Consider the following 23,184-nt stretch of genomic DNA (forward strand, 5'->3'; position numbering starts at 1 on the left):
TGCCCTGCCCATATTACTTCATCACTGACTAGATGGTGAGCCCAGGAGGGGGACAGAACATTTGTGGGAAAAGGCTGCAAGTTGCTGATAAGGTACACACACACACACACACACACACACACACACACACACACACACACACACACACACACACACACACACACACACACACACACACACACACAATGCAGTGGACATTCTAATCAATAATGAGGAGAGACAAGGTCAATCATCAATAAGGATATGACTTTATTATAAACTTGTAATAAGGAAAGCACAGAGCAATAACGATGGCTGGTCGACCCAACATGGTGACTGTTGGGTTGAGAGCCCTGAGACAAAGGATACAAATACCTTTTATAGCAAAGATACACCCCCTTAGTCTACATGATAAACAACAGATGTGTGGAATGGGCCACAAGGTTAGGATTCATATTAAATTAATTAATAATTCACAGCAGACAGTATCTGCTGTAAAGACTGTTCTCATTGTGAGTAAACCAGGGTCTGGTCCCCAAAACAGGGTTCCTCTCATAAGTATCTATACCCGAGCCATCTCTCCCTGGTACCTTCCAGTCAAACCGGAGCAATCTCCCTCACATGAATGGATGGTAAATCTACTGTCAGCATTAAGTCCCAGAGGTCCAACTCAGAAGACCACAGATGAGTGTTCTAAAAACACCATTCTACTCCAGAAAACAACCATTTGATACAATAACAGTATTATAACATAATCTAGTAATTTCACCAACAACAACACACACACACACATAACCTCATTGGGATGATATCACTGTCAGAGACACCTCTGATTGGCAGATCTGAACACCAGTGTTTTTGGCATCAACAGCTGATCCAATAGAGAAGTACGGGTGGAGAGTCTCAGTGAATGTGTATTTATGAGTGTAGATGAGTGTCATGTCTTTGGAGTCGTAGAAGGACACCTCCCCCTGGTCGTAGTCCAGCTGAACTCTGATCCTCTGGGGTTTCTTCTTCAGGAGGAGGGTCTCTCCCTTTCCATTAGTATACTTACCACTCCTCTGCAGTATGGCCCAGATTCCATACTCTGGTGATGCATGCCGCTCCCCCTTCCTGTCAGCTGATTCTTTAGCCACGCCCAGGTTCCAGTGAGGATGATCCCCAACCTCCACCTCCCAGCTGTGTTTACCTGAGCTGAACCCCTTAGAGCCCAGAACATTTTGATACTTCATGAATCTCTCTGGGTTGTCAGGGAGCTGCTGCTTTGGGCCAGTTCGACTCACACTGGTCAGATCATCAGACAGAGAGAGACAGGAGAATGCAGTGTTGGGGTCCAGAATCACAGGAGCTTCAGAACAAAGAGATATTCCATACATTATACCATGTAGTCTCTTTTCATATACACTAACAATACTACTTAAAATAGAGTACTTAATTAAATCTATCTTACATTATTCTAGATCATGTCCTCTCCTATCCAGTACTCACTGTGTTTGATGATCTCCTTCATCTTCTCCCAGACTCTGAACTTCAGGTTTCCCAGGTGTTTGGCCACGTCTATCAGCCCCACTGACACCAGCTGTGGATCTGGCATTGTGCACTGGGCTCTGGAATAACATTCAGGAGTCAGAACGTCTGTGGGGTTGGGTTCACAACCACAGAGAAGAGAGACGAGTAGCAGATCACTTACCTTACCTTCATGGTCTTGAAGTTCTGTAAAGTAGAGTATATAGTCATCAATATCATTGATTCATCAATACATCTTTGAGTTCATTTATAATGTATGTCTGAGAGAGAGCCGTCCTTACCTGCAGGAATGAGATGTCTTCATCTTTCAGCTCCCCCTCTATGGCTCTGATTGTGTCTGAAAGTGATGATATCTCTCTGTTCATCTGCTCAATCTTCTCCTTCATCTTCTGACTCTTCTGCTTCTCTTCCTCTTTCAGAGCAGCTATCCTGGCCTCCTCTTCCTCTCGTAGAAACTGGTGAAGTTTCTCAAACTCCTCCTTAATCTGCTTCTCTGTGTGCTGGGCCTGGCTCTGGAGACAGTGAGAAGAATACATCATTCTACAATTATTATCAGAATTAAATCCTACATGTAGACTACAATTGAAACAATACCTGCTGAACTATTGTAACTTTACATAATTTATACAAACCTTAATGTGCACTGCTGTTTGATCACAGGTTTGTTTAACTTTATTAAAGACCTTCAGCTTCTCCTGTAAGGGCATCAGGTCAGTCTGGAGTTCCTCCTGGAATGAGACAGAACCTCACTGAGGAGACAACCCCTGGACTCTCTTTATAGGAGAGAACGTGTCTTCACAGCAACTTAACGTTTTTATGTCATGAATCGTGTTCTGGAGGCAGCTCTACGGAGTGGTCACTAGCTGGCACAGCCACAACGTCATAAAATCTGATTTTAAACCTAACCCTAACCTTAACCACACTGAATACTCTAATGTCTAACCTTAACCACACTGCTGACTATAATGCCTAACCTTAACCTCAAACTAAGACCAAAAATCAAATGTTTATTTTAATTAATTTTTAAAACATAGCCAATTTTGCCATTGCAGCTGGCTCATCTAGTGGAAATCACTCAGTTCTGCCTCCAGGGAAAGATTCATCTTTCATTCATGACAATGAAAGTAAACCTGTAACTGTACAGTATATCTCTATCACTGCAGAGACATTTGTTTTAAGTTTCATGGTCAGAGATACACTATACGTTTCACTCAGGATCTCACACTTCAATTTCATACCAAACAGTGATTTATTATGTATCAGAATCTGAAATTCACAATTATTCAGTCAACACAATGTGTAGAACATCTATCTATTATCTAAATGACTCATTAATAAAACATTCATAACTTCATGTTCCATAGTTTGAGTATTGCTGTATCACATATTTTCTATCAGAATCTTCCTCCTACCTTGTGATCCTGTACAGCCTCATCTACAGGGATGCAGTCATGATTTTTATGTTTCCTTGAGACCTGACACACCAAACAGATGGGCTCTTTATCCTCCAGACAGAACAGACTGAGTTTCTCACTGTGTTGACTGCAGAGCACCTTGGACCCTGTGGTTGGATCTGTCTGTCTCCTTTCCCGTAAGGCCTCACACAGGTTCTTTAGAGAAAGGTTTATAGGGGGATGATCCTTAGACGATCGTCTCCTGCAAAGTGGACATGACAGAGATTCCTTGTCTTTCCAGCATTCCTTTAGACAGGCTTGGCAGAAGCTGTGGCTGCATGACAAGATGACAGGATCCTTAAAGATGTCAAGGCACACCGTACAGGAGAAATCCTCCTCTGGGAGAGACGAACTAGAAGCCATTTTCTCACACGGTGTCACTCCCTGTCCTGGTATGATATCTGAAAGTTACTTTCACTTTCACTTTTAAAATGTCCTCTCTTGAAGGGAAACAATATTCAAAGCAAGTGAAGATGCATGTAAAGTTCAGTCTTGATGATATTACCTTGTATTGGTTGGTTTATTACCCTGATATTTCAGAACAATCTAAATAAAATCCCAGTGTTGTTGTGTGTCAGACAGACATGAGTCCTGGAGAGTTATTAAAGTTACAGCACTGAGATGAACTTCAGTCATCATGTGACTCGGGGGTGGAGTTTACTGTGAACCTGGGAATACCTGTTTAACCTGCACCCAAGAACAAACAGGGCCAATGACAGAGGACTTCACTTTTATTTATTTATTTTATTATTATGCAAGAAGGAATACAACGTGGCTGATATGAATGTGAACTGTGTTTACGTCTGACCAGGAACAAAACGGGAATAAACATACCTGAATTTATCCAATAGAAACTCTCATTTGCAACTGTTGGACTAATGATTACACACTCGATAAGCTAGATGAAGGGAAGAGCATGCAAGGCGGTATTACATGTGTCACTGTCTGTCACCTCTTTTTCCCTCTGCCTGTGTGCACCTACTTTGTAAATGTTCAATCTTTACCAGGCAACTTCCCCATGCCTGCCCCAGAACAAGCTCCTCTCCCGGGCATGATCTCCACCACTGCGGCCTCCCGCTTCTAAAAACCTGGCTCCAAAAAGCCTTCTTTTCTCTTTCTTTCTCCCTCTTTCTCATTCTCTCTTCAAAATCCGAAAGTCCTACTACACAGTGAAGGTTTTCTACAATCAGTGTGTAGCCTCTTGAAGAATGAGAAAGAAATCTAACTGTTCCAACATAAAAAGGGGCTACAAATAAGTCCTCAGTTGGTGAGCAAAGAAGGTTAGAGGATTTAAATGTGCTGCAGTCTCATATTTCTTCTCCTGTTGGTGTTTTCTGAAAGGCTTGATTATCTTCTCTTGTTCTGTCCTTGCAAAGGGAACTATCCTCCTCTCTCTTCTCTTTGTGGAGTTGTTCTGTTCTGCACTTGTTGGCTCACGTCTCTCTCTGTCCTGCTCTACTCTGCTTGTCTGATGATGGGGGGAATGGGGAAAGAGCAGAATGAAAAAGAGTCTCTCTCTCTCCTACACACACAGCAGTCATCCATCACTAGGATCTACTAATAGCAGACCCCTGACTCCACGCCTCCCCTTCCTCTCCTCCCTCCCTCCTCACACAACACCTCCCTTCAGAACCCTTACATTTATGACATCACCAAACAAGGACTTGGACATTGGTGGACTGTTGAAGTCCTTAGTGGTGGCTAGGAGGTTAGTCTCCAACCTCTCTCCACACAATTAAATTAACACTTCTGGTTTAAATACACCACCGGCTTGGGTCAATTTACCCTGACTCTGCACAGCTCACTGTGTCTAACCCTCCACTTCATCTCTTCCTGCTCTGTGGTGAAACCATCCCAACACCAACACTACAACAGAACCTGAATGTCCCTGACACCCTAATCTCTGTCTGACAGAGAGAGGGGGAGAAAATGAGAGAGATAGATGGAGGGAGTTGAGAGAGGGGTACTGTGCAAAAGAAGAGAGTGTGTGCTCTGTCCTTCCCAGTCCTAGCCAGTCAGACACCACACATCGTAGAGAGAGAGACTCCATCTGGCCCAGCTAAAGTGTCAGTGGGGTCCTGATTACAAGGTAGAGAGGGTGGTGTTGAGGGAGAAATGAGGGTGTCTCTCTCTGTCCTTCTCTCTTCTCCCTCCACTCCCTCACAGAGCTGTGAATGGAATGCACACGGGTCATTCATTGAGAATGGTGGCTTTTTGAACAGCTAACTTGTAAAAATCAAAACTAATAGTTGAATAGTAAACCGCTTAACATTATAAATCAACATTAATTACAGTTTATATTTTTACTACATTACAAAGAAAATATGATTTTGCTGCCTTTCTGTCACTGGTGTTACCTACATTATAGATGACAATTCAGGCTTTCTATAATGTAATTTCAGTGTTTAATTTGCACATATAATCAAAGACAGAAAAGGTTAATGATAATACTAATAAATTGTTTGGATTAGTAATGAGTAAAGTTCAATTCATACTGTTGTTTTTTTGTTGTAACATTAGAAATAATTGAGGTTGAGTCATCAAAATTGAATGATCATATCCTTAAAATGTTGACTAATGAATGTAGCAACAGTTAGGTAGATACAAAAAAACATATTCAATTAAATTGAGCAACTCTGATGCCTGAACACCAATGCTATAATGTAACACCAGTGACGCAATGTAACACCAGTGACGTAATGTAACACCAGTGACAAAATGTAACACCAGTGACACAATGTAACACCAGTGACACAATGTAACACCAGTGACGCAATGTAACACCAGTGACGCAATGTAACACCAGTGACGCAATGTAACACCAGTGACGCAATGTAACACCAGTGACGCAATGTAACACCAGTGACGCAATGTAACACCAGTGACGCAATGTAACACCAGTGACGCAATGTAACACCAGTGACGCAATGTAACACCAGTGACGCAATGTAACACCAGTGACGCAATGTAACACCAGTGACGCAATGTAACACCAGTGACGCAATGTAACACCAGTGACACAATGTAACACCAGTGACGCAATGTAACACCAGTGACGCAATGTAACACCAGTGACGCAATGTAACACCAGTGACGCAATGTAACACCAGTGACGCAATGTAACACCAGTGATGTAATGTAACACCAGTGACACAATGTAACACCAGTGACACAATGTAACACCAGTGACACAATGTAACACCAGTGACGCAATGTAACACCAGTGACACAATGTAACACCAGTGACGCAATGTAACACCAGTGACGCAATGTAACACCAGTGACGCAATGTAACACCAGTGACACAATGTAACACCAGTGACACAATGTAACACCAGTGACACAATGTAACACCAGTGACGCAATGTAACACCAGTGACGCAATGTAACACCAGTGACGCAATGTAACACCAGTGACGCAATGTAACACCAGTGACACAATGTAACACCAGTGACGCAATGTGAAACCAATGACAAACATAAGATTATTTCAAACAAATTTGATCAATTTATTAGTAATATTTTTTAATTACAAATCATTTCAGATTTCATAAAATGGGTTGATTTAATATGAACAATTAAATGAGGGTTATTGGTCAAAGCTTAAGACTAAAATATGAAGCCCAGTCTTTCATAACACAACTTTGTCATATATATTAAACATGTCCACTAGAACATTAGAAACAGTAACATTGAACATAAACTAAAACTGTTCTCCTAACCACACTGATACCAACATGTTGTTTGCAGTAAAACATGTTCATGGAATATTTCCTTTATTGTTCTTCACTTTATCTTCAGATGTGTTTGTCTTTGCCATGTTATTGTGTCGTGTCCATCTCTTATCATCTCTGAGACAATCTCCATTGCTTTCTAGTTACTGACAGCTTCTTCACTCATAGCCAGTTCAGATTTATGTGTTTTTTGGGGTATATATTGTGAAACTGTTAGATATTACTTGTTGGATATTACTGCACAGTCGGAGCTAGAAGCACAAGCATTTCACTACACCCGCAATAACATCTGCTAAACACGTGTATGTGACCAATACATTTGATTTGATTTGACATCTGCCACTTCACACAGTCAGGTGCTCCTTCAAATACTTCCAGGTACAGTGACAAATTTGAACTGATCTTTTGTTCACTGGCAGCGGCTCTGATATCAGACAAACAATCTGGTCATCCCGTTACCAGTTGATATCATCTCTTGGGCTTGGCCAGTAGAACTTGTTGACACCATTCCTGTGCATGCACTTTACTTTGACATGATGTTCTTCCTCCTCCAGTATAATGTCAGGGTTGTTCGTCACAGTTCACGATACAACACTGTCCACTGTGGTGAGACTCGATGACATCTGGACGAAGTGGAGCTGAGATAATCAGGTCGATGACATCTGGTTGATGTGGAGCTGAGATAATCAGGTCGATGACATCTGGTTGATGTGGAGCTGAGATAATCAGGTCGATGACATCTAGACGAAGTGGAGCTGAGATATCCAGGTCGATGACATCTAGACGAAGTGGAGCTGAGGTATCCAGGTCGATGACACCCCCCCCCCCCTGGAATTTCCTGCAATTCTACACATTTTGCAATGACTGATGCTATGTTAATATGATATCTGAGTGAAAGTGACTACAAAATCAATGGGGCCCCCTGGAGGTCAGGGCCCCCTAGAGGTCAGGGCCCCTGGGGACATAACTTGCGTTCCCAGTCAGTAATTCAGCCATGTTTTCAACAAGTTTAGATAACTGGCTAGATTAACTAGACTAATTCACCAATCAAAACATTTTTAACTGACATGGGCGGATTGAGTGAACGTCAGTGAGTGACATATAACAAGAGGAGAACTGCAGGAAGTAATTAAATGTCACCTTGCTACTATTCTAACTCTGAACAGTAAGTTGAGACCCTCACTGAGTGTTTCATTAGAAAACATGTCAGAGGTCTGGACCTACTGTAGGTGTCCTCGTCTGTAGTTACGACCCTGCCCATATTAGTTTATCACTGACTAGATGGTGAGCCTGGGGAGGGAATTTGTGGAAAAATGCTGCAAGTTGCTGATGAGGCACATTTAGAAGAAAAATATGAGTATAGTTGACTCATGTTTCTTTCTCTCATACGCACGCACACACAAACGCGCGCACACACACCTCATTGGGATGACATCACTGTCAGAGACACCTCTGATTGGCAGATCTGTACACCAGTGCTTTTGGCATCACCAGCTGATCCAAAAGTGAAGTACGGGTAGAGAGTCTCAGTGAGTGTGTCTTTGAGTGTAGATGAGTGTCATGTCTTTGGAGTTGTAGAAGGACACCTCCCCCTGGTCGTAGTCCAGCTGAACTCTGATCCTCTGGGGTTTCTTCTTCAGGAGGAGGGTCTCTCCCTTTACATTAGTATACTTACCACTCCTCTGCAGTATAGACCAGATTCCATACTCTGGTAAAATACACACCTCCCCCTTCCTGTCAGTTGACTCTTTAGCCACTCCCAGGTTCCAGATAGGATGATCCCCCAGCTCCACCTCCCAGCTGTGTTTACCTGAGCTGAACCCCTTAGAGCCCAGAATAGTTGCATACTTCATGAATCTCTCTGGGTTGTCAGGGAGCTGCTGCTCTGGGTCATTACAACTCACACTGGTCAGATCATCAGACAGACAGAGACAGGAGGATGCAGTGTTGGGGTCCAGAATCACACGAGCTTCAGAACAAAGAGATATTCCACACATTATACCATGTAGTCTCTTTTCATATACACTAAGAATACTACTTAAAACAGACTACTTAATTAAATCTATCTTACATTAATCTAGATCATGTCCTCTCCTATCCAGTACTCACTGTGTTTGATGATCTCCTGCATCTTCTCCCAGACTCTGAACTTTTTTATTTTTTTTATTTTTTATTTCACCTTTATTTAACCAGGTAGGCTAGTTGAGAACAAGTTCTCATTTGCAACTGCGACCTGGCCAAGATAAAGCATAGCAGTGTGAACAGACAACACAGAGTTACACATGGAGTAAACAATTAACAAGTCAATAACACAGTAGAAAAAAAAGGGGAGTCTATATACAGTGCCTTGCGAAAGTATTCGGCCCCCTTGAACTTTGCGACCTTTTGCCACATTTCAGGCTTCAAACATAAAGATATAAAACTGTATTTTTTTGTGAAGAATCAACAACAAGTGGGACACAATCATGAAGTGGAACGACATTTACTGGATATTTCAAACCTTTTTAACAAATCAAAAACTGAAAAATTGGGCGTGCAAAATTATTCAGCCCCCTTTAGTTAATACTTTGTAGCGCCACCTTTTGCTGCGATTACAGCTGTAAGTCGCTTGGGGTATGTCTCTATCAGTTTTGCACATCGAGAGACTGACATTTTTTCCCATTCCTCCTTGCAAAACAGCTCGAGCTCAGTGAGGTTGGATGGAGAGCATTTGTGAACAGCAGTTTTCAGTTCTTTCCACAGATTCTCGATTGGATTCAGGTCTGGACTTTGACTTGGCCATTCTAACACCTGGATATGTTTATTTTTGAACCATTCCATTGTAGATTTTGCTTTATGTTTTGGATCATTGTCTTGTTGGAAGACAAATCTCCGTCCCAGTCTCAGGTCTTTTGCAGACTCCATCAGGTTTTCTTCCAGAATGGTCCTGTATTTGGCTCCATCCATCTTTCCATCAATTTTAACCATCTTCCCTGTCCCTGCTGAAGAAAAGCAGGCCCAAACCATGATGCTGCCACCACCATGTTTGACAGTGGGGATGGTGTGTTCAGCTGTGTTGCTTTTACGCCAAACATAACGTTTTGCATTGTTGCCAAAAAGTTCAATTTTGGTTTCATCTGACCAGAGCACCTTCTTCCACATTTTTGGTGTGTCTCCCAGGTGGCTTGTGGCAAACTTTAAACAACACTTTTTATGGATATCTTTAAGAAATGGCTTTCTTCTTGCCACTCTTCCATAAAGGCCAGATTTGTGCAATATACGACTGATTGTTGTCCTATGGACAGAGTCTCCCACCTCAGCTGTATATCTCTGCAGTTCATCCAGAGTGATCATGGGCCTCTTGGCTGCATCTCTGATCAGTCTTCTCCTTGTATGAGCTGAAAGTTTAGAGGGACGGCCAGGTCTTGGTAGATTTGCAGTGGTCTGATACTCCTTCCATTTCAATATTATCGCTTGCACAGTGCTCCTTGGGATGTTTAAATCTTGGGAAATCTTTTTGTATCCAAATCCGGCTTTAAACTTCTTCACAACAGTATCTCGGACCTGCCTGGTGTGTTCCTTGTTCTTCACAAAAAAATACAGTTTTACATCTTTATGTTTGAAGCCTGAAATGTGGCAAAAGGTCGCAAAGTTCAAGGGGGCCGAATACTTTCGCAAGGCACTGTACATTGTGTGCAAAAGGCATGAGGAGGTAGGAGAATAATTACAATTTTGCAGATTAACACTGGAGTGATAAATGATCAGATGGTCATGTACAGGTAGAGATATCGGTGTGCAAAAGGGCAGAAAAGTAAATAAATAAAAACAGTATGGGGATGAGGTAGGTAAAAATGGGTGGGCTATTTACCGATAGACTATGTACAGCTGCAGCGATCGTTTAGCTGCTCAGATAGCAGATGTTTGAAATTGGTGAGGGAGATAAAAGTCTCCAACTTCAGGCGATTTTTGCAATTCGTTCCAGTCACAGGCAGCAGAGAACTGGAATGAAAGGCGGCCAAATGAGGTGTTGGCTTTAGGCTTTAGGGATGATCAGTGAGATACACCTGCTGGAGCGCATGCTACGGATGGGTGTTGCCATCGTGACCAGTGAACTGAGATAAGGCGGAGCTTTACCTAGCATGGACTTGTAGATGACCTGGAGCCAGTGAGTCTGGCGACGAATATGTAGCGAGGGCCAGCCGACTAGAGCATACAAGTCGCAGTGGTGGGTGGTATAAGGTGCTTTAGTGACAAAACGGATGGCACTGTGATAAACTGCATCCAGTTTGCTGAGTAGAGTGTTGGAAGCAATTTTGTAGATGACATCGCCGAGGTCGAGGATCGGTAGGATAGTCAGTTTTACTAGGGTAAGTTTGGCAGCGTGAGTGAAGGAGGCTTTGTTGCGGAATAGAAAGCCGACTCTTGATTTAATTTTCGATTGGAGATGTTTGATATGAGTCTGGAAGGAGAGTTTACAGTCTAGCCAGACACCTAGGTACTTATAGATGTCAACATATTCAAGGTCGGAACCATCCAGGGTGGTGATGCTGGTCAGGCAGCGAACGATTGAAAAGCATGCATTTGGTTTTACTAGCGTTTAAGAGCAGTTGGAGGCCACGGAAGGAGTGTTGTATGGCATTGAAGCTCGTTTGGAGGTTAGATAGCACAGTGTCCAAGGACGGGCCGGAAGTATATAGAATGGTGTCGTCTGCGTAGAGGTGGATCAGAGCAGAGTAGCAAGAGCAACATCATTGATATATACAGAGAAAAGAGTCGGCCCGAGGATTGAACCCTGTGGCACCCCCATAGAGACTGCCAGAGGACCGGACAGCATGCCCTCCGATTTGACACACTGAACTCTGTCTGCAAAGTAATTGGTGAACCAGGCAAGGCAGTCATCCGAAAAACCGAGGCTACTGAGTCTGCCGATAAGAATATGGTGATTGACAGAGTCGAAAGCCTTGGCAAGGTCGATGAAGACGGCTGCACAGTACTGTCTTTTATTGATGGCGGTTATGATATCGTTTAGTACCTTGAGCGTGGCTGAGGTGCACCCGTGACCGGCTCGGAAACCAGATTGCACAGCGGAGAAGGTACGGTGGGATTCGAGATGGTCAGTGACCTGTTTGTTGACTTGGCTTTCGAAGACCTTAGATAGGCAGGGCAGGATGGATATAGGTCTGTAACAGTTTGGGTCCAGGGTGTCTCCCCCTTTGAAGAGGAGGATGACTGCGGCAGCTGTCCAATCCTTGGGGATCTCAGACGATATGAAAGAGAGGTTGAACAGGCTGGTAATAGGGGTTGCGACAATGGCGGCGGATAGTTTCAGAAATGGAGGGTCCAGATTGTCAAGCCCAGCTGATTTGTACGGGTCCAGGTTTTGCAGCTCTTTCAGAACATCTGCTATCTGGATTTGGGTAAAGGAGAACTTGGAGAGGCTTGGGCGAGTAGCTGCAGGGGGGGCGGAGCTGTTGGCCGAGGTTGGAGTACCCAGGCGGAAGGCATGGCCAGCTGTTGAGAAATGCTTGTTGAAGTTTTCGATAATCATGGATTTATCGGTGGTGACCGTGTTACCTAGCCTCAGTGCAGTGGGCAGCTGGGAGGAGGTGCTCTTGTTCTCCATGGACTTCACAGTGTCCCAGAACTTTTTGGAGTTGGAGCTACAGGATGCAAACTTCTGCCTGAAGAAGCTGGCCTTAGCTTGACTGCGTGTATTGGTTCCTGACTTCCCTGAACAGTTGCATATCGCGGGGACTATTCAATGCTATTGCAGTCCGCCACAGGATATTTTTGTGCTGGTCGAGGGCAGTCAGGTCTGGAGTGAACCAAGGGCTATATCTGTTCTTAGTTCTGCATTTTTTGAACGGAGCATGCTTATCTAAAATGGTGAGGAAGTTACTTTTAAAGAATGACCAGGCATCCTCAACTGACGGGATGAGGTCAATGTCCTTCCAGGATACCCGGGCCAGGTCGATTAGAAAGGCCTGCTCACAGAAGTGTTTTAGGGAACGTTTGACAGTGATGAGGGGTGGTCGTTTGACTGCGGCTCCGTAGCGGATACAGGCAATGAGGCAGTGATCGCTGAGATCCTGGTTGAAGACAGCGGAGGTGTATTTGGAGGGCCAGTTGGTCAGGATGACGTCTATGAGGGTGCCCTTGTTTGCAGATTTAGGGTTGTACCTGGTGGGTTCCTTGATGATTTGTGTGAGATTGAGGGCATCTAGATTAGATTGTAGGACTGCTGGGGTGTTAAGCATATCCCAGTTTAGGTCACCTAACAGAACAAACTCTGAAGCTAGATGGGGGGAGATCAATTCACAAATGGTGTCCAGGGCACAGCTGGGAGCTGAGGGGGGTCGGTAGCAGGTGGCAACAGTGAGAGACTTATTTCTGGAGAGAGTAATTTTCAAAATTAGTAGTTCGAACTGTTTGGGTATGGAACTTCAGGTTTCCCAGGTGTTTGGCCACGTCTATCAGCCCCCCTGACACCAGCTGTGGATCTGGCATTGTGCACTGGGCTCTGGAATAACATTCAGGAGTGAGAATGTCTGTAGGGTTGGGTTCACAACCACAGAGAAGAGAGAGACGAGAAGCAGATCACTTACCTTTCCTTCATGGTCTTGAAGTTCTGGAAAGTAGAGTATATAGTCATCAATATTATTGATTTATCTATACATCTTTGAGTTAATTTATAATGTATGTCTGAGAGAGAGCCGTCCTTACCTGCAGGAATGAGATGTCTTCATCTTTCAGCTCCCCCTCTATGGCTCTGATTGTGTCTGAAAGTGATGATATCTCTCTGTTCATCTGCTCAATCTTCTCCTTCATCTTCTGACTCTTCTGCTTCTCTTCCTCTTTCAGAACAGCTATCTTGGCTCCTCTTCCTCTTGTAGAAACTGGTGAAGTTTCTCAAACTCCTTAATCTGCTTCTCTGTGTGCTGGGCCTGGCTCTGGAGACAGTGAGAAGAATACATCATTCTACAATTATTATCAGAATTAAATCCTACATGTAGGCTACAATTGAAACAATACATGCTGAACTATTGTAACTTTACATAATTTATACGAACCTTAATGTGCACTGCTGTTTGATCACAGGTTTGTTTATTAACTTTATTAAAGACCTTCAGCTTCTCCTGTAAGGGCTTCAGGTCAGTCTGGAGTTCCTCCTGGAATGAGACAGAACCTCACTGAGGAGCCAACCTCTGGACTCTCTTTATGGAGAACATGTCTGTACAACACATCTACATCACTGCAGAGACTGTTTATCCTTGTTTTAAGTGCCAATGTCAGAGATACCGATGTTGTCACTCAGGTTCTCTAAGACTACGTTTCATATCAAACAGTGATTTTGAATGTATCAGAAACTGAAATTCACAATTATTCAGTCAACACAATGTGTAGAACATTGATTCCTCGTCTTTCCAGCATAACTTTAGACAGGCTTGGCAGAAGCTGTGGCTGCATGACAACATGACAGGTTCCTTAAAGATGTCAAGGCACACCATACAGGAGAAATCCTCCTCTGGGAGAGACGAACTAGAAGCCATTTTCTCACACGATGTCACTCCCTGTCCTGGTATATCTGAAAATTAATTTAACTTTTAAAAACTTCCTCTATTAAAGGGGCACATTTTTTAAATGTAATTACCTTCTTAAGGCTTGGAGTCCCGCTAGCGGGACAACTTCCAGTGAAACTGGAAAAAAAAGTCAGTTTAGTTGGCACCATCGATTTGAGTAATCCACTCGTTCAACTTGCAGAGAAAGGAATCCAACAATCTACCCCTAAACTTTGTTTCAACAAGTCAAAATACATTTCTATTTACTCCTCAGATACCCTTAAAATGTAATCAAACTATAATCGAAGGAGGTTAGATAGCACAGTGTGTTCAATTGGAAACCGAGACAGCAATGTTTTTGAAGTCACAAGTCTGAAACCTTGAACATAGACTACCGACACCCTGTGGAAGCCAAACTAATTGCATCCAGGGAGCTAATTTTCAACATGACCTCTCTTGAATATCTAAGAGGATGGTCAGTTGGTTTTACTTTGGGTTTTCTCCTACCATATCTATGGTGTTATACTCCCCAACATTACTTTAACATTTCTACACACTTCAAAGTGTTTTCTTTCCAATTGTAATTATATGCATATCCTGGTTTCAGGGCCTGAGTAACGGGCCACTCGGGGTGGAGTTTCAATAGTCTCTGGTCCTGTTTGAATACTTAACACGCACCCCACCCTTCTGAATACATGCACCCATGTATTCAAACAAGACCAATGACAGTGGATTTACACAGAGCACCTTTGTCCTGTATGTTTTATTCTCTCTCTAAACTATTATTATTGACCTGCACAGCACAGCTTTACCGGCTACAAAACAAGATTTATATTTGTAGACGATGGCATAACACAGAAATTGATAATATTTAAAATGACTTTGAAGATTATTTTATTTAAAAACAGAAAAATCTAAACAGCACTAAAATGTTTTATATTTTGTCCCCTGTACAAGTACAGATCATTTTTTCCTTGGTGTTGAGGAGGAAAAAAGGGCCACATGTGAACAAAACAATAATTGACAGGATGAAGAGATTTATAAGGGTAGTTCACAAAAATATCAATGTTTGTCAGACCTGAACACTGGTGTAACAGAGGAGTCTATATTACAGAGCAGTCTATATTACAGAGCAGTCTATATTAGAGGATTCCATGGCGTCTTTAGTGTAAATAATTCTGTAGGCCTCAATAGCAAATGAATGTGAAACTGACAGGCACCATATACACTTGGTGCCTAGTTTCTATTCTCATCCATCTGGGATTGAGGTCTGATTCAGAGAGGTTGGCTTAAATGTGGAAGACACATTTCGGTTGAATGCTTTCAGTTGTACAACTGACTAGGAATCCCCTTTCCATTCCTGTAGATGAATAAAATATGAGCTCTTCACTAGTCAGTCAGTTTTTACAAACAATAACGCCTGACAAAACTTGATGCAGCAAACGATCCCTTTAACCTAAGAGGAATGTCGTGCTGGTTTCTCATCTGTTCATAGCTGGGAGAAACACCAGCTCAAAACATAGTCACTGATGACGGTTCTACTTGACAACCTCACCCATCAACAGAGGAATGATCCTGTACAAAACCTGGGCTTGATGACGGTTCTACTTGACAACCTCACCCATCAACAGAGGAATGATCCTGTACAAAACCTGGGCTTGATGACGGTTCTACTTGACAACCTCACCCATCAACAGAGGAATGATCCTGTACAAAACCTGGGCTTGATGACAGCTCCTCCTTATACAGCAGACTACTCTGAATTATCCCACCTCAGACATGCTCACTGAATCCCATTCAGGTTCTTCTAGCAAGAAAATGGCTGTTGTCATTTAGCACCATAGATATAGATAGAGGACTCATCATGGGTATAACCCATTTTAACTTGGGCATTGCCATCATCCACCATTTTAAAATAGGAATCCCCACCCAGTTGACTACTAGACTATGGGTTGAGCCTCAAATGGTGCTGCCCAAGCTGTCAGACACTATAATGATACATATATAAAGACGAGTCCTCTATCTATCTCTATGTTTAGCACCTGGGTGGATGGTCCATGTGAGCGGAGATACCAAAACACAATGTAAGTTAAATGTGTTGTGCTAGTGAGGATATGAGCTGTACAAATGCATTGTGTTGTTACCATTTACAACTTGCAGGGTTTATGGCAACAGCCATGTCCTCTTGAAGGACAACAACCATCATCTTCATCATCTTCAGACACATTGTCCCATTTTCTCGATCAAGGCAGACAGACACATTATTTGGATACATATGTATGACCAGTTAGCAGGGTTCATTCAGTCCATGACAGAATATTCTGATTCTCTTTGTCCACTGTTTGTAGAGTCCATTCATCCTACTGTTGACCAATAGGATAGAGACGTTGTACCCTTGATGAGCCAATCCTTCAGGAGTAAAATTCCACTGGGGAGGGTAGAAAGTGTGTGTGTGTGTTAGTCCAGTCTGAGAGCCTCTCTGTGCTGTTATGTTCTCCTAGATGTCCTCCTGTGTTGGGGAGAAGAGAGCTGCTAGAGATCCAGTCTCACTGGGCTCCACAATGTCCCTTTTCTCCAGCTTGGGCTTCTTAAAGAGAGATGGGAGATTTCTGATATGTACCTCCTTTTTAAACTGCTGGCCCAGATCTTTCTGTGGAGAGGAGAGATCAAATACAGTTACAATCTGTCTGGATTGAATTGTTGTTTTATTATATCTGAGTGTACGTGACTTATTTAATTACATTTACATGAAACATATTGACAGTTCTCTCCAATAAAGTAGAACTTATATCCTATTAGTAATATCCACTTCAACAGTCAATGGACACATTTCAGACAATATTTTGTTATTAAATAATTCTAGGTCTTCTCTGCAGAAAAACATAAAAATGGAAGAACGCCCCCATCTAGTGGTGGGAGGTGGTATTACCCCCACAGTGCCGGCAATGAGCTTCTTGAACTGGTCCTTCCTCTTCTTCTCTCCCACCTTCTGGGCAGAGCTGGGCTCCAGCAGCCGCTGGTCATACTGGTCCAGAGCCTCCAGATTGATGCTGGGGATCTGAGTCATCACACTCCTTAGCTCCATGTATCGTGGCCGCTGACCCAGGGAGGGAGGAAAGGTAGAGTTAGGAAGAAGAAGAAAGATGAAGGGAGGGAGTGTGTGAGCGAGTGAGTGTGTTACTCACCAGGTTGTCATATATAATCAGGGCCAGTTGTGTGAGGGCTGAGTTACAGACCTCGTGCTGCCCGTGCATCTGCAGTCCTTTCAGAACACTGGCATAGAACCATGTGACCGCCTCTGGTAGAAGGTTCCCCCCTACGACCTGAACAGAAGAAAAGAGTCAGAGAGAGAGAAGATTTCGCAGCAGGGTAGCAGCCTACCTGTCGCAGTAGGGTAGCAGCCTACCTGTCGCAGCAGGGTAGCAGCCTACCTGTCGCTGCAGGGTAGCAGCCTACCTGTCGCTGCAGGGTAACAGCCTACCTGTCGCAGCAGGGTAGCAGCCTACCTGTCGCAGCAGGGTAACAGCCTACCTGTCGCAGCAGGGTAGCAGCCTACCTGTCGCTGCAGGGTAACAGCCTACCTGTCGCTGCAGGGTAACAGCCTACCTGTCGCAGCAGGGTAGCAGCCTACCTCTCGCAGCAGGGTAGCAGCCTACCTCTCGCAGCAGGGTAGCAGCCTACCTGTCGCAGCAGGGTAGCAGCCTACCTGTCGCAGCAGGGTCCAGCACACCATGGAGGCAGTGCGGTGACAGTTGCTGGTGTCCTTCCAGGACAGAGAGGTGAACGAGATAGTCAACAAGGTCATATAGATGTCCTGCAGAGGAAGAGAGAGTTCTGTCACACTGCCAGGGGTCGATGCTGTAGATCAGGGGTGTCAAACGCATTCAACCAGGTGAAGGGAGTTCCTTACTAATTAGTGACCTTTACTCATTCATCAAGTACAAGGGAGGAGCAAAAACCAGCAGAAACTAGGTCCTACATGGAATGAGTTGAACACCCCTGCTGTAGAAGCGTGTGTATGTGTGTGTGTGTGTGTGTGTGTGTGTGTGTGTGGTGCCAACCTCATGTTTGAGTAGACACTTCCCCAGCTCAGTCATTTCGCCTGTTGGCTGGGCTGGAGAGGCTGTGACTGCCTGGGACTCAGTGGACATCATCTCATCCTCTACACACAATAGAACATACAAGATACAATGAGGAGGGGGTGGACCCTGAGTGATGCTTTTCTTCCGTTGAAAACGTGGAAATAAGTAGGGATCAGGGAACACTTACCATCCACATCCTCCTTATTCCCTGCTGGCTCAGGAACTTTTTTCAGTATGCAGGCGTGAGCTGAGGGGAAAGGATCAATGTTAGGAAATATGGCCACACTGAAATCCACCCCACATACCCCAAACCTAATCCACCCCACATACCCCAAACCTAATCCTCCCCACATACCCCAAACCTGATCCTCCCCACATACCCCAAACCTGATCCACCCCACATACCCCAAACCTGATCCACCCCACATACCCCAAACCTGATCCTCCCCACATACCCCAAACCTGATCCTCCCCACATACCCCAAACCTAATCCTCCCCACATACCCCAAACCTAATCCTCCCCACATACCCCAAACCTGATCCTCCCCACATACCCCAAACCTGATCCTCCCCACATACCCCAAACCTGATCCTCCCCACATACCCCAAACCTGATCCTCCCCACATACCCCAAACCTGATCCACCCCACATACCCCAAACCTGATCCACCCCACATACCCCAAACCTGATCCACCCCACATACCCCAAACCTGATCCTCCCCACATACCCCAAACCTGATCCACCCCACATACCCCAAACCTAATCCACCCCACATACCCCAAACCTGATCCTCCCCACATACCCCAAACCTGATCCACCCCACATACCCCAAACCTGATCCTCCCCACATACCCCAAACCTGATCCACCCCACATACCCAAAACCTGATCCACCCCACATACCCAAAACCTGATCCACCCCACATACCCCAAACCTGATCCACCCCACATACCCCAAACCTGATCCACCCCACATACCCCAAACCTGATCCACCCCACATACCCCAAACCTGATCCACCCCACATACCCCAAACCTGATCCACCCCACATACCCCAAACCTGATCCTCCCCACATACCCCAAACCTGATCCTCCCCACATACCCCAAACCTGATCCACCCCACATACCCCAAACCTGATCCTCCCCACATACCCCAAACCTGATCCTCCCCACATACCCCAAACCTGATCCACCCCACATACCCCAAACCTGATCCACCCCACATACCCCAAACCTGATCCACCCCACATACCCCAAACCTGATCCACCCCACATACCCCAAACCTGATCCACCCCACATACCCCAAACCTGATCCACCCCACATACCTCAAACCTGATCCACCCCACATAACCCAAACCTGATCCTCCCCACATACCCCAAACCTGATCCTCCCCACATACCCCAAACCTGATCCTCCCCACATACCCCAAACCTGATCCTCCCCACATACCCCAAACCTGATCCTCCCCACATACCCCAAACCTGATCCTCCCCACATACCCCAAACCTGATCCTCCCCACATACCCCAAACCTGATCCTCCCCACATACCCCAAACCTGATCCTCCCCACATACCCCAAACCTGATCCTCCCCACATACCCCAAACCTGATCCACCCCACATACCCCAAACCTGATCCACCCCACATACCCCAAACCTGATCCACCCCACATACCCCAAACCTGATCCTCCCCACATACCCCAAACCTGATCCTCCCCACATACCCCAAACCTGATCCACCCCACATACCCCAAACCTGATCCTCCCCACATACCCCAAACCTGATCCTCCCCACATACCCCAAACCTGATCCTCCCCACATACCCCAAACCTGATCCTCCCCACATACCCCAAACCTGATCCTCCCCACATACCCCAAACCTGATCCTCCCCACATACCCCAAACCTGATCCTCCCCACATACCCCAAACCTGATCCTCCCCACATACCCCAAACCTGATCCTCCCCACATACCCCAAACCTGATCCTCCCCACATACCCCAAACCTGATCCTCCCCACATACCCCAAACCTGATCCTCCCCACATACCCCAAACCTGATCCTCCCCACATACCCCAAACCTGATCCTCCCCACATACCCCAAACCTGATCCTCCCCACATACCCCAAACCTGATCCACCCCACATACCCCAAACCTGATCCTCCCCACATACCCCATACCTGATCCTCCCCACATACCCCATACCTGATCCTCCCCACATACCCCAAACCTGATCCTCCCCACATACCCCAAACCTGATCCTCCCCACATACCCCAAACCTGATCCACCCCACATACCCCAAACCTGATCCTCCCCACATACCCCAAACCTGATCCACCCCACATACCCCAAACCTGATCCACCCCACATACCCCAAACCTGATCCACCCCACATACCCCAAACCTGATCCTCCCCACATACCCCAAACCTGATCCTCCCCACATACCCCAAACCTGATCCTCCCCACATACCCCAAACCTGATCCTCCCCACATACCCCAAACCTGATCCTCCCCACATACCCCAAACCTGATCCTCCCCACATACCCCAAACCTGATCCACCCCACATACCCCAAACCTGATCCACCCCACATACCCCAAACCTGATCCTCCCCACATACCCCAAACCTGATCCTCCCCACATACCCCAAACCTGATCCACCCCACATACCCCAAACCTGATCCTCCCCACATACCCCAAACCTGATCCTCCCCACATACCCCAAACCTGATCCTCCCCACATACCCCAAACCTGATCCTCCCCACATACCCCAAACCTGATCCTCCCCACATACCCCAAACCTGATCCTCCCCACATACCCCAAACCTGATCCTCCCCACATACCCCAAACCTGATCCTCCCCACATACCCCAAACCTGATCCACCCCACATACCCCAAACCTGATCCACCCCACATACCCCAAACCTGATCCTCCCCACATACCCCAAACCTGATCCTCCCCACATACCCCAAACCTGATCCACCCCACATACCCCAAACCTGATCCTCCCCACATACCCCAAACCTGATCCTCCCCACATACCCCAAACCTGATCCTCCCCACATACCCCAAACCTGATCCTCCCCACATACCCCAAACCTGATCCTCCCCACATACCCCAAACCTGATCCTCCCCACATACCCCAAACCTGATCCTCCCCACATACCCCAAACCTGATCCTCCCCACATACCCCAAACCTGATCCTCCCCACATACCCCAAACCTGATCCTCCCCACATACCCCAAACCTGATCCTCCCCACATACCCCAAACCTGATCCACCCCACATACCCCAAACCTGATCCACACCACATACCCCAAACCTGATCATCCCCACATACCCCAAACCTGATCCACCCCACATACCCCAAACCTGATCCACCCCACATACCCCAAACCTGATCCACCCCACATACCCCAAACCTGATCCACCCCACATACCCCAAACCTGATCCACCCCACATACCCCAAACCTGATCCTCCCCACATACCCCAAACCTGATCCACCCCACATACCCCAAACCTGATCCACCCCACATACCCCAAACCTGATCCACCCCACATACCCCAAACCTGATCCACCCCACATACCCCAAACCTGATCCACCCCACATACCCCAAACCTAATCCACCCCACATACCCCAAACCTGATCCTCCCCACATACCCCAAACCTGATCCACCCCACATACCCAAAACCTGATCCACCCCACATACCCCAAACCTGATCCACCCCACATACCCCAAACCTGATCCACCCCACATACCCCAAACCTGATCCACCCCACATACCCCAAACCTGATCCACCCCACATACCCCAAACCTGATCCACCCCACATACCCCAAACCTGATCCACCCCACATACCCCAAACCTGATCCTCCCCACATACCCCAAACCTGATCCTCCCCACATACCCCAAACCTGATCCTCCCCACATACCCCAAACCTGATCCTCCCCACATACCCCAAACCTGATCCTCCCCACATACCCCAAACCTGATCCTCCCCACATACCCCAAACCTGATCCTCCCCACATACCCCAAACCTGATCCTCCCCACATACCCCATACCTGATCCTCCCCACATACCCCATACCTGATCCTCCCCACATACCCCATACCTGATCCTCCCCACATACCCCATACCTGATCCTCCCCACATACCCCAAACCTGATCCTCCCCACATACCCCAAACCTGATCCTCCCCACATACCCCAAACCTGATCCTCCCCACATACCCCAAACCTGATCCTCCCCACATACCCCAAACCTGATCCTCCCCACATACCCCAAACCTGATCCTCCCCACATACCCCAAACCTGATCCTCCCCACATACCCCAAACCTGATCCACCCCACATACCCCAAACCTGATCCACCCCACATACCCCAAACCTGATCCTCCCCACATACCCCAAACCTGATCCTCCCCACATACCCCAAACCTGATCCTCCCCACATACCCCAAACCTGATCCACCCCACATACCCCAAACCTGATCCTCCCCACATACCCCAAACCTGATCCTCCCCACATACCCCAAACCTGATCCTCCCCACATACCCCAAACCTGATCCTCCCCACATACCCCAAACCTGATCCTCCCCACATACCCCAAACCTGATCCTCCCCACATACCCCAAACCTGATCCTCCCCACATACCCCAAACCTGATCCACCCCACATACCCCAAACCTGATCCTCCCCACATACCCCAAACCTGATCCACCCCCACATACCCCAAACCTGATCCACCCCACATACCCCAAACCTGATCCTCCCCACATACCCCAAACCTGATCCTCCCCACATACCCCAAACCTGATCCTCCCCACATACCCCAAACCTGATCC

General features: G+C 46.0%; 2 protein-coding genes and 1 pseudogene across 4 annotated transcripts in view; all 3 read right to left on the minus strand.

Annotated features, from left to right (window-relative positions):
- Positions 1–229: 229 nt before the first annotated feature.
- LOC110499358 (E3 ubiquitin-protein ligase TRIM35) lies at positions 230–3,619 on the minus strand. The gene is made up of 6 exons (XM_090213018.1): positions 2,919–3,619; positions 2,139–2,234; positions 1,788–2,018; positions 1,670–1,692; positions 1,468–1,586; positions 230–1,327 (listed from the first exon to the last, which is right to left on the minus strand). The coding sequence occupies exons 1-6, from the start codon at positions 3,321–3,323 to the stop codon at positions 777–779; spliced, it is 1,425 nt and encodes a 474-aa protein (XP_090069144.1). The 5' UTR covers positions 3,324–3,619; the 3' UTR covers positions 230–776.
- A 4,495-nt stretch (positions 3,620–8,114) lies between these two features.
- LOC110499360 (nuclear factor 7, brain-like) lies at positions 8,115–13,721 on the minus strand (annotated as a pseudogene). Its single transcript, XR_016489502.1, has 5 exons — positions 13,397–13,721; positions 13,279–13,301; positions 13,100–13,193; positions 8,804–8,843; positions 8,115–8,663 (listed from the first exon to the last, which is right to left on the minus strand). The product of XR_016489502.1 is annotated as a nuclear factor 7, brain-like (transcript).
- A 1,388-nt stretch (positions 13,722–15,109) lies between these two features.
- LOC110499361 (exportin-5) overlaps positions 15,110–23,184 on the minus strand; it is a 32,450-nt gene continuing 24,375 nt past the window's right edge. Inside the window, exons 28-34 of one of the 2 annotated variants that reach the window (XR_016489503.1) lie at positions 18,502–18,561; positions 18,294–18,394; positions 17,939–18,046; positions 17,418–17,555; positions 17,162–17,329; positions 15,951–16,882; positions 15,110–15,818 (exon numbers count right to left, since the gene is read on the minus strand). Coding sequence is in view for 1 of the 2 variants with exons in the window: in XM_036956220.2 (XP_036812115.1) it covers positions 16,730–16,882; positions 17,162–17,329; positions 17,418–17,555; positions 17,939–18,046; positions 18,294–18,394; positions 18,502–18,561 (728 nt within the window). In the remaining variant the exon portion in view is untranslated. Of the gene's footprint in view, positions 16,883–17,161; positions 17,330–17,417; positions 17,556–17,938; positions 18,047–18,293; positions 18,395–18,501; positions 18,562–23,184 lie in introns of both variants that reach the window. The other variant, XM_036956220.2, reaches the window with a different exon arrangement.

Source organism: Oncorhynchus mykiss, chromosome 20, assembly GCF_057628025.1.
Source record: "Oncorhynchus mykiss isolate SJ-2025 chromosome 20, ASM5762802v1, whole genome shotgun sequence".
Lineage (NCBI taxonomy): Eukaryota > Metazoa > Chordata > Actinopteri > Salmoniformes > Salmonidae > Oncorhynchus > Oncorhynchus mykiss.

Coding starts and splice junctions, on each gene's coding strand:
- LOC110499358 (XM_090213018.1), bottom strand. CDS start 3,323: ATGGCTTCTAGTTCGTCTCTCCCAGAGGAGGATTTCTCCTGTACGGTG. Junction 2,019..2,138: donor AAACAGCAGTGCACATTAAG/GTTTGTATAAAT, acceptor CACTGTCTCCAG/AGCCAGGCCCAGCACACAGA. Junction 1,587..1,669: donor TTCAAGACCATGAAGGTAAG/GTAAGTGATCTG, acceptor ATGTTATTCCAG/AGCCCAGTGCACAATGCCAG.